Source organism: Episyrphus balteatus, chromosome 2 (genome assembly GCF_945859705.1).
Source record: "Episyrphus balteatus chromosome 2, idEpiBalt1.1, whole genome shotgun sequence".
Taxonomy (NCBI): domain Eukaryota; kingdom Metazoa; phylum Arthropoda; class Insecta; order Diptera; family Syrphidae; genus Episyrphus; species Episyrphus balteatus.
In genome coordinates, this window is record NC_079135.1 from 5,901,418 (window position 1) to 5,913,900 (window position 12,483).

At 28.5% G+C, this 12,483-nt stretch overlaps 1 protein-coding gene across 1 annotated transcript; it reads left to right on the forward strand.

Moving 5' to 3' along the window:
• Positions 1 to 627: 627 nt before the first annotated feature.
• Positions 628 to 7,461, forward strand: LOC129911911 (myotubularin-related protein 9). Its single transcript, XM_055989920.1, has 8 exons — positions 628 to 1,017; positions 1,124 to 1,374; positions 5,689 to 5,887; positions 5,950 to 6,196; positions 6,250 to 6,478; positions 6,558 to 6,970; positions 7,029 to 7,126; positions 7,179 to 7,461. Exons 1-8 carry the CDS (start codon positions 871 to 873, stop codon positions 7,251 to 7,253), a joined length of 1,659 nt encoding a protein of 552 aa, XP_055845895.1. The 5' UTR covers positions 628 to 870; the 3' UTR covers positions 7,254 to 7,461.
• The last annotated feature ends 5,022 nt before the right edge of the window (positions 7,462 to 12,483 follow it).

Genomic DNA, 12,483 nt, shown 5'->3' on the forward strand with positions numbered 1-12,483 from the left:
TTATAAATAAATAAATAAAAAAAAAAATAAAAATGTGTCGCAATGTGTCGCAATGTGTCGCGTTGTGTCGCAATAATTATTACAAAATAAATAAGAACAAATTTCCCTCTTAAAATTTTTCATTCATCCATACTCAGATCGCATTTCGCTGACATTTATAATTTTGGGAAATTATCAACCTGTCAGCTGTGTCAAAACAAAAAATTTCCTTCCCCCCACACACATATAAATCAAATAATAAAAAAGAAAAAAGGGGGGTTCACATTGACTAACTTACCGGACAGACCAGCCGCCGTTTGGTCTGATCTGATGCTGTTTTGATAGTGTGAACACCCATCCGACGACCTGTCCGGTTTGCCGGATGGTTTTCAAAAAATTTTGATTTTTTGGTGGTCGGGCGGACATGTTAGTCAATTGAACGACATGTCTGTCCGGCAGACAGTGATAATCCATTCTCTTGAATTTGAGAGCAGAATAGGTGAAAGATACATTAAAAATAAGATGAAAAATGGGTTTTGATGAAAATTGTCTGATGAGTGTGAACGAAAAATATAATTCAGCCATCAGGCCAAATGACAATGGGTCTGTCCGGTAAGTTGGTCAATGTGAACCCCCCTAAAGAGATAAATCTACCCGTCACAATTTTTAATAAGAACTTTTTGCTGTTTCTACCGATACCGACTGACGGCTGGCTGTTCCACTGATAAACTTTACTTGATAATTCTCTTCCTTCCTGTTAAAACAAAAAATCGAAAAATAAACCACAACAAAGAAACCATGCTATTCAATTTGTAAAACGAATAGAACACCACAAATCTCTCATTCATCCATATTTTCTTCGGTTCAATTTCTTTGATATTCACAACTCAAATGGAATTCGCTGATCTCATAAAAACTCCAAAACTCGATGGTGTTCTATTGCATGACCATTTACATGCAACAGTTGAGGGAACTCTATGCATTACAGGTCACCATTTACTGTTAAGTGCTCGACAAGAGAATAGTCAAGAATTATGGGTAAGTTATCTGCAATCACTGTTTTTTTTTTTTTGTTTCCCGCTAAAAATTTAGGTCATTTGCAAACTATACTTTTTTTTCTGTCTGATTCCTACTCGTCGTCTAGCTACTTCACAAAAATATCGATTGTGTAGAAAAGAAACCATTCCTCTCAAATAATGTTGTTGTGGGTGGAATAATCACCCTCAAATGCAAGGATTTACGTATAATTTCATTAGAAATAAAATACTCCAAAGAGTACTTTAATATTGCTTCATCTTTGGAGCAACTCAGCTCACTGCACAACATAGAACTAGACTATCCGTTCTTCTATAGACCCATGTATTCCATATTGGAAGATGGATTTACTATTTTTCGGTAAGTAAACATGTAGTGGAGTAACTAAAGTTCAAAAAATGGAAAAAGGGAACTCGGTCGAACAGCTGCGATTTTTATGATCTTTAAATTAAATCAGTAATTAAAAATAGTTAAACCTCTATAGGTTAAAAATGCCGTCGCGACCTTAGAACAATAGGGTTCTAAGTGCACACATTTCACTTTTGAGAAAACAGAGGAAGAAGTTTTTCTCCTTTTAGTAAAATAACATGTTGATCTGAATTAGTTAAAACTCATAAATCCAAAATATACCGAATAATAAACCAGAAATAGCTGTTTAAAAAAAAAACGATAGAACCCTGTTACTCAACGTTAAGGTACTTGGGAACAATATAGTTCTAACTACCAGATAGAACTTTGTTTCTTCATAAGATACGAAATATTTCGGATAGAACCTTTTTTCAGTTAAAAACAAAAATTAATCTTATATACATATTTTCTTAACCATCTTGAACTCCGCTTTTTCTTTTTGTATTTTATAAGAAAAATCTGAGGCAACGTTTTTTTTCTAGGTATCACCCTTTAAAAAAAAAAACCTGCATTGTTATTGCAATTAATTTTGCAGCTACCCCGCGAGGGTCTACAATAATCTCACATCCTATGAATCCAAATCAAAAACCCATCCAATTTATCTGATATCAGCACCTGCATCCACATAATTCAGGTGGGTTCTTTGTCTATGACTTGCATTTTGACCAAATATATAAGCTACAGGGTTAAATGAAAAACTAACTTAGCTTATGGCACATGATCTTAGAGTATTTTTGATGCTGCATCTCATGAAATCAAAACCAAGACTTCTCTGAAAAGATATTTGGTATTAAAAAAAAAACAAGTTATAGCTTTGAGTTAACAATCGTCATAGCAAATTCCGTGGATGGGTTTTTGAGAACAAAATTTCATATTCGTTATCAACAATTGATCCTTTCAAGCCATTAAGTCTCATTTTTATAGGATTTTTTGGACATTCTCCTCTTAACGTGGAATGTGACACTGAATTTGAAATGCATTTCGTAAATATTTTAAATTTCACAAACAAATCACGGACACGGGATACTTGGATACTACTGAATTTTCAAAAGCAATAAAGGACTATATACTAAATAACTTCAAACATAGTTCTATGTCCAAGAAATCAGTTATTGTCTGCCTCTTAGAACTTTGTTGACTCAATTTAGTTTTAAACTAATGCACATTAGGGTGGGTCAAAAAAATCGAAAATTTTTTTTTTGATTTGGTACTCCGAAAAATCGATTGCTAGACCCCTCTAGAATATACACACCAAATATGAGCTCTTTATATTAATGGGAAGGTCCTCCGCTTTGTAATTTTCCATTTTTACATTAAGCTTCTACTAAAAAAAAATAATTTTTTTATTAATTGACTTTTTAGCAAATTTCTTTTCATATTCTTGTAGGAAATTGAACGCTCTAAAAAAAAGGTCTTATACACTTTTTTCGTTTATCTAACCGTTGAATAGATATTTGAGGTCCAAAAATCGAGAAAATCTTTAAAAATTCGTTTTTTGTTCTTAATTTTGTAACAAATTGAAAAATTATAAAGATCAAACGCGCAAGACATATTCTTGTTGAAAATTGATTGCTCCACAAAAAAGGTCTTATTAACTTTTTTCATTAATCTAACCATTCTAAAGATATTCGAGGTCAAAGTTAAAAAAAAATATAAAAACATTTTTTATTTTTAAAAAATTTCTAATTCACTGAAACTTCATTATTTTCAAATTAGCAAGATATATTCTTGTAGGGGCTTAAACGTTCTACAAAAAATTCTTTGGAATGAAATTGATTGCTTTAACCGTTTAGAAGATATTCGTATCCAAACCAATGCTCACTGATTTCAATAGTTTTCTTATGACCCGTATGCATTGCGATTTGGATACGAATATCTTCTAAACGGTTAAAGCAATCAATTTCATTCCAAGGAATTTTTTGTAGAACGTTTAAGCCCCTAAAAGAATATATCTTGCTAATTTGAAAATAATGAAGTTTCAGTGAATTAGAAATTTTTTAAAAATAAAAAATGTTTTTATATTTTTTTTTAACTTTGACCTCGAATATCTTTAGAATGGTTAGATTAATGAAAAAAGTTAATAAGACCTTTTTTGTGGAGCAATCAATTTTCAACAAGAATATGTCTTGCGCGTTTGATCTTTATAATTTTTCAATTTGTTACAAAATTAAGAACAAAAAACGAATTTTTAAAGATTTTCTCGATTTTTGGACCTCAAATATCTATTCAACGGTTAGATAAACGAAAAAAGTGTATAAGACCTTTTTTTTAGAGCGTTCAATTTCCTACAAGAATATGAAAAGAAATTTGCTAAAAAGTCAATTAATAAAAAAATTATTTTTTTTTAGTAGAAGCTTAACGTAAAAATGGAAAATTACAAAGCGGAGGACCTTCCCATTAATATAAAGAGCTCATATTTGGTGTGTATATTCTAGAGGGGTCTAGCAATCGATTTTTCGGAGTACCAAATCAAAAAAAAAAATTTCGATTTTTTTGACCCACCCTAATGCACATAGAACCTTATTTCAGTCAATTTCTTTGATTATCTCAGAAACCGAAAGAGATAGACAAAGGGGAATGTTCGCAATCGAAAGAGCATGGTCGATTTATTACAATCACATTATTTATAACTCAATTTTGGAAAAAATGTCAGTTAGAACCTTGTTGTTCTAAGGTCGCGCGCTATTGCCGTATTGGTTTTTTAAATTTAATTAAAGATTTTTGGGAACAAAATATTTTGATTAAAATTCATAAATTATTTGATGCCAAAAGATTGCCTAAGAAATTAAAGGAAAAAAAAATATATCAGGGTGAAGGACAATCTTCGTTTGAGTGATAGATGCAATTTCTCAAAAATGCCTTCAAACACAAAAAAAAAAATTTGAACGGCAACACCTACAATATTTTAAAAACACATTTTTAAAAATCCTTGATTGTCCTTGACTCAAATGTATTTTTTTCCCTTAATTTACCTAGAGAATCTTTTGGTATCATTTAATTAAGAAATTTAAGCAAAAAATTGATTTTGTTAAAAAAAAATTTAATTTTAATTAAAAAAAAAAAAACAATACGACAACATCGGCAATTTTTAACCTATAGTTTAACAACAAATTTTCACCAATTTTATATCAACCATGTAAACATCCAATTTTATCTGTAAAAAGTGACTAAAAAAAAATTGGCAGCCAATTTTCTATCAAAAAATTGGCCGACTTCTTGCAATTGTATGAACTTGTCTAAACACACAATTTTTCTTATTTTGAAATAAAATTGGACGATTGTTGACTAATTGGTCATTGGCAATTCCTTAAAATTTATGATACCTACTTGAAAACGACAAAACATTTTCGCATCCGTTTTTCTGTTTTTGACTGAAAACTAATGAGAGAATTGAAAACAACGCAACGTAAAAACTCAATTACATAAAATTTTTAAAAAATTAGTTTGAATTTTTTTTTTAATTTTTTTTTTTAAATTTTAAAATTCACAATAAATTCCTTAATAATTGTATGTGTAGTTCTGGGAGCGGGTCATAATTCTGCTTGTCAAAATTCTGTACGACAAAATTCTGTAGGGTCAAAATACTGTGAGACCACAATTCTGTACGTCATTATACTGTAAATACAAAATTCTGTACGTCAAAATACTGTATGAACAAAATACTGACTTGCAAAATTCTGTTTTGTAAAATTCTGTACGGCAAAATACTGTATATCAAAATTCTGTAAAAATGCTGTAAAAAAATATCGTTTTGATAATGTACAAAAGTGCGCGCGCACTTTTTTACATTATCAAAACGATATTTTTTTACAGCATTTTTACAGAATTTTGATATACAGAATTTTGATGTACAGAATTTTGATATACAGTATTTTGACCAACCAGAATTTTGCTACACAGAATTTTGACTTTCAGAATTTTGCTCGTACAGCATTTTGGACATACAGAATTTTGACATACAGTATTTTGGCATACAGTATTTTGAATACAGAATTTTGCAACATACAGAATTTCGACCCCCATTGGATAAAATTATCCAACCGTATAAACAGACAATTTTCACTTGGTAGAAAATTGACAACTGGCAGCTCATTGGTTGCTATTGAAAGATTTTTGTCAGTTTGGCCAATATGGAAAGATCTTGCAATCGTGTATACTTAGATTAAAATATTTTTAGTTACCACTCGGTTTCCCTAATAATTTGCTTTAGTTACTCCACTAAGGGTAAATTTTAGAAAGCCGATTTGAGAAATAAATCCTTTACAGACCAGAGTCGGAATTTTCAAAATTACTTACCGGCGACGAATGGAGAATCTCACATGTTAACAAAGACTTTAGTGTGTGTTCAACATATGGTGCTATCTTGATTGTTCCAAAATCAATAACTGACGAACAAATCTGTCAGTCGGGTACTTTCCGAGATGGAGGTCGTTTTCCAATACTTAGCTACAAACATGACAATGGAGTTAGTAGATATTGCATCTTAAACTTTTGTTAGACCAAAATAAACAAGTTTGTGTCTTTTAGGCTACTCTGATGAGAAGTTCCCAACCAATTTCAACTCAAGGCATCAAACGATGTCGTGCTGATGAAGCTATTCTCAATGTGGTTTTGGGACGAAGTAAAAAAGGCTTTATTGTAGACACTTGGGGCAAGGGCAAATCCAATACTGAAACAGATCAACATTATTCCCAGTGGAAGAAGGTTAATCGATCAATTGGGAATGTATCAAATCCTTCTTCCATATTGGACAGCTTTACAAAACTTGTTGAAGGTGAGTTAGAAGTCTGGGTGTGACTGTGGTTAATGGATTTTCTGTATTTATAGCTTGCAATGACACAACCTGCAGTGCTGACAAATGGCTATCACGACTTGAAGGCAGTGGATGGCTAGGTATGGTTTTGAACTCATTAAATGCTGCCTGTGTTGTGGCTCAATGTCTGGACCAAGAAGGTAGTCCTGTGCTTGTACATGGCTCAAAGGGACTCGACTCAACTCTAATTGTAACTTCATTAGTTCAAATTATTTTAAATCCCGACTGCCGAACGGTTAGAGGGTAAGTTGTGTATACCCATGAACCATCAACCCTATTCCTTTCTTTTTTTCTTTAATTTTTATTGATCCACAAAAAATAGCCTCCAAGCCCTCATCGAACGTGAATGGATACAAGCCGGTCATCCGTTTTTCTCACGGCACAAATACTCCTGTTATACCCCACCACAAACACGTTTGAAAACCTCCGGAGCTACATTTATACTCTTCCTCGATTGTATATACCAATTGTTTTGTCAATTCCCTTGCAGTTTTGAATTCAGTACAAATCTATTAATTTTGCTTTTCGAACATAGTTACTTTAGCCAATACGGGACGTTTCTTTGTGATTCGGAGAAAGAACGTTCTGAGTATAAAGTACAAAGTCGTACAACTAGCTTATGGTCGTATTTAAATCGGCCAGATGTTATGAAGAGTTTATTGAATCCGCTGTATGATCCAAATCCACATGTTATATGGCCTTCGGTAGCACCAATTAGTTTGGAATTGTGGGATGGTGAGTTTGAGTATTTAAACAAAATTCAAACAGAAATAAAACTTGAATTGTTTTACAGAACTTTATCTAAGATGGGTTATGGATCAACAAAATATGACAAACACCATGGCCCAGATACAAGAATTGATAACTTATGAAAAAGAACTGAGAACAAAGGTAAGAATTTTAGTTTGCTTTAGTTTATTCATTAAATGGTCTATTTTTGTAGGTCTTGAAGCTCCGGAAACAAGCGACTGATTTGAATAGAGAAGTTATCGATCTTATAAGGGTCACCAATAATTGATGATAATGCTGAAAATCTTAACAAACAAACATTTAAATAAAAAGCTAATCTCTAAAAATTCATATAAACTTATGTCAATTTTTGACGCATTTATTTATACATAAGTAAAATACCAACAAACTTTATGTGGTTAAAAATTAAATTTAATTAAAATAAAAAAAAATTGACAGGGATCTTATTAATGATCAAACAAATATTTTAAAAATAATTGTGGAGCTTTTGCCTTTTCTTTATTCATAAAGTAAAAAAATAATATGTTAGAGCCAATTTTTCAATCTTCTAATAAACAGTCAGTTAACTGTTCGACGAATAAAGTTATTAGGCTCATAAACAATCAGATAAAAACATTGAATTTTTCAATCAAGAATAATTTATTCTACAGAATAACAAAAAAAAATTGTCAAATTCAAAAATATTTAAAATTAAACGTCATTTTTATTCATGATTGTTTTTGTTTTTTTGTTTTCCACTGTATTTTTTTCAAAAATTCTTTCAAAACAGCTTTGACAACTGACACAATATTTTTATTGAGATTATTCCTTAGAATAATTTTATTCGTCTCTGAAAGAAGCAGATAGATTTATTCTTAGGAATAAGCTATATTTGCCTGTTGAAAAATTGATTTTTTCTCTATCCTTAGGAATAAGTACTAACTGACTGTTTAACTGACTATTGAAAAATTGGCCCTAAAAGATAAAATCTATAGAAGAAAAATAAACAAAACAAAATAAATTTTCTTTAAAAAATAAAATAATAATTGTGTGTAATAAAATAAGGTAGTTAGTTCTAGTCACAAGCTTGACTGGTTTCATCATTTTGTTCTCTCAATCATTTTTAACAACAAACTTCGTTTAATACAGAAATGTGAAGTGAAATACAAAAATTTGATCTTGGTCGATAAAAAACTAGCCATCAAAAATATATACTTTTTTTCTTTTTTTTAGACAAATTGGCTAAAAATAATAAGAAGCGATTTCGCTTTACTTTGATGTGTAAACCAGGTATTGCTACTTCCAAGTAGACAAGACAACAAAAAAAAAACAAAGACAAAACAAAAAAAAAAAATCAAAATTATGTTAAACACAATTTTGTATAAGTGATTCATTGGCTTAAGTGATTTAATAAAATTTTTGTGCAACGATTTGTTTTCTTATTTATTTTATTAATATATTTATCTTATCACAATCGAATAAGTTTAATCGAAATGCTTTCTTTTTCTCTATCTATATCTCTCTATTAATCGTTATATGCTTTTATTGTTTTTTTTTTTTATTTTGAATTTTAGTTTAAGATCAATTATGTTAGACATAAAAACAAAAAATAAATTTTTAAAAATGTATTTTCTTATTATACAAAAATGAATGGAATATATTATAATATTTGCACTTAATTGAGTCTGTAATATAATATTTGAAAATAAATTTTGAATTAAATGATTTACTTATATATTTTGTGTATTTTAATGCGATTAATGCGTCCAAAGCTGTCTTAAACCTCTGGTGCAAAAGCCGCTATCTTTAGTTGGACTTGGCGTCATATGACTTGGCCTTTAAGATGAAATTACAATACCACACTATTAACGGGAAGTTTAAATGGAGAATGAGTCATCATGAGTATCTAGATTCAATTTTCTTGAGCCTGAAGTGACAAATATGTAGATCATGAATTCTGAGACTTGTCCGCTTTTCTTCATCTTCACCCTCCCCCTTTTTAGCTATCAGATTCACAAGTCCAACTCCAAATATGGTAAATGGAAGACGACATTAATGTCCATCCCTTAAACGCGAGTTTTAACTTCGCCTGGTAATAAAAGAATTTATACTGCAAATAACATCCCACGACTTACGTAAGCATCAAATAACTTATGCCGTTTATCAGGCAGTCTAAAGCTGGGTCTTCGATGATAACTCCTGGGCGATTCCTGATGACCTAAATATTTTAGTGGAGGGATTTGTGTGGTTCTAATTATAATGGTGGAACCTTCGGTCGGTCTAGTATTTTTAAGAATTTTGTGTTGTTGGTAAGTTTTGTAATACTTTTACAGAATGTATGCATAAAGTAGTAGCTTGACTCGAACTCACACATCTTAATTAGAAATATCGAGAAATTTGCTGTAAAAATTAAAATATCCTCTTTGTTTCAAAAAAAAAAAAAAAAATCATATTTTGTTTTATATTTTTTAATGTTTTTTTTTTATTATTATTAGATATAATCATTATTATTCATTTTTCGTTAGGAAATTAGTTTGTTTTGTTTAGATATTACAGTACAAAAAATATAATAGTATAAATCTAAAATCGAATATAAATAATTTGTATTCTTTTTATATAAATATACAATATGATTTTTACTACTAACTATATAATGATAATATGTATGTATTGTTTTTCTTTTTTGTATATAATATATATATTTTAAAACTATCATAGAAATTGATCTTTGCAAATAATAATAATAATAAAAAAAAAGTTTAGAACAAAGAAACAATTTCTAGTTTTTTAATTATTTTTTAGTAAATTAAAAAATAATATAAAAGAAAATAATATAACTTCATAAATTTCATTCTTCGACTATTTACAACTCATAAGAAATAACTTGAATTTGATTTTCAGAAATTTTCAACTTAAACATTAATATTTGTACATTTTTTTTAATTTAAAATCAATTCAAATTGAATTTCAAAAGAACAAACAAAAAGTAATAATTTTACATACAACAATAAATTTCATTAATATTTGTTTTTGTTTTGATTTTTTTGTTAAATAATTCTTTTTTAATTGTTTTTCTTTTTTTTTAACATCATGGGTGCAAACATAATTTCAAAACTTAACATTACTTTTTTTTCTACTAAAAAAAAGAAACAAATACATATTGTATATGCTTGTATATATTTTTTAACATAATGTTTCTAAGTAGATAATAAATTTTTTTAAAACTGCAGTTGCTTTCTCATTATTTTTTTTTTAATTTTCGTCTTAAATATTTTTTCTCTTAAAACTTAATTAATACTTAACAAAGAAAAACAATTAATTTCTAATATTAATCGAATGTGTTTTGTGTGGTTGGTAGTACGTGTGTAATCGTATTAAGTTTTTTTTGTTTCTTGCTTATTGCTAGCTGAATTCATTATGATAATATAATTAATTACAATTCACTTGTTTTTTTTTTTTTGTTTTAATTTTCATTTTTGTTTAAAATAAACAAATAAAAACAAAAAAAAGTTTATACTTAAAATTAAATTTAAAATTATTGTTCAACGATGGGAAGAATTTTGTATGAATTTTACTTCATAATATTAATGATTATATATAATTTTTATGTTTTAAATTAAATATAAAAAAAAAACATTTTTAAGCTAAAAAATAAATACTTTTTCTTTAATTATAATTTAATTAAATACAAATTATTATATGATAATTAAATAGATAAATTTCGTGTTTATTTTAAATGTGGTTTTGTTGTTTTGTTTTTAACTTTTGTGTGTTGTTGTTGTGTTTTTAAAATAATTATTATTCGAGTCGTTGTTTTTTGTTTGAACTAAAATTATATTATTTTTTTTTTAAGAATTTTTGTTTTCTTTTCAAAAGAAATATATAAATGAATAACACAACATTTTTGTTGTTGTATTAATAAGGGATATGTGTATGTATTCAGAAAAGGATTATTTGCCAACGAAATTTTTATTAAAAAAAAAAATAAAGAAATAAAATAAAAGTAAAGTAAATTTATATAATTCACAGTTATGTTTCGATTGTTGTTTTTTAGATCTAAGAAAAACAAAATAAAATAATTTACTTTATTTTTTAGTTTTCTTTTTAATTCTTAGTTTAGAGTTTTTGTGCATTTTTGTTGTATCTTATCATGATGTGCAAGTACCATTTTTTTTTCACTATTTTCTATATCTCTAAAACTATGTTGTTGTTTTTTTGTTTCTTTTTTTTAGAAAATTTTGCAATTTAATTTGTTTTTAAGTTATAGGATAGGTTCTCTTATTGGATTGGTATAAATTGTTAAGATGGCGAGGGGAAAAATTATTTGTTTTATGCGTAGATTGTGTTGAAAAAAATTGATTATAAACTTTCAAGATTAATACAAATTTTTCAACATTAATCAGAATAAAAACTTTTTTTTTCGTCGGTACATGAGAATAGATAAAACATGAATCTACCACTTTACTCCAGAGTCAACAGATTGCTAACAGATTGATTGGTAGAAAATATTAAAGTTGTGTAGGCTTTTTTGAGGAACAAGAAAAGTTATAGAAATAACATGAAAGAAAGGCAAGCAAGGGCCACAAATTTATACAAGGATTAGCTTTTTGATCTAGTGAATCGGCAAAAGAAACCACCACTGAATCCATTACGGAAACGAAATCATTTAGATTTTTGTAAATGTCATATACGTCATATAAAAGTGTACAAAAGTGGTATATTCAGACAAAAAAAAAATTCAATTTATATGGTCCCGGTGACGGGATTCACGATATTTGGAGATGAGTGTTCTTCGAAAACGCTTAAAAACAATGAAATTCTGAATTCACGTATAAGCAAAACATTTTAGTAAATCCTGAGGCAAGAAATACTGATGTGTTGTTAAAATGCATAGTACCCTTAGAAATAAGAAAAATTGGTTCTAGTACTCAAAATTATCTTAATGAGTTACAGAACATATATTCCAACAAACCAAAAGAAAATATTGAAACAATAGCAAGAGTTCAACCGTATGGGAACTGTCTAGAACCCACAAGAGTATCATTGAATGATAAAATTGTTTTTGTTTTATCATACTTTTTTCCAAACAATGGTAGATGTCAAAACAGGCAATGTTGTTTTGGAGAACAGGGCTCCCTAAATTTGGTATTTCTAAAGACATGAACTCATTTAAGTAGTAATTAAATAATCTACTTAATAATTGTTTGAAGAGTTCAGTTCCTCAAAAGCTACTTTTTAAAACGGAAAATTTCTTGTCCCTGCCATCTTTAAATAATATACCAATCGATTGCTCATGATTCTCACTGCTGTGGTCTATTATTCAAATTAAAAAAAAAAAAAACCTTTCACTGGGTTACATTTTATGTGCCTAATTGTTTTGCTAAATTGCATATTCATATATTTTTTTTTTTTTGTAAATATTGAATAATTAATATTTTTCGTCAAGAAATAATGAATTTATAAAAATGACAATTTTTAATGACAGGTACTGTTTACTGGAATTATTACTCCAATAACTT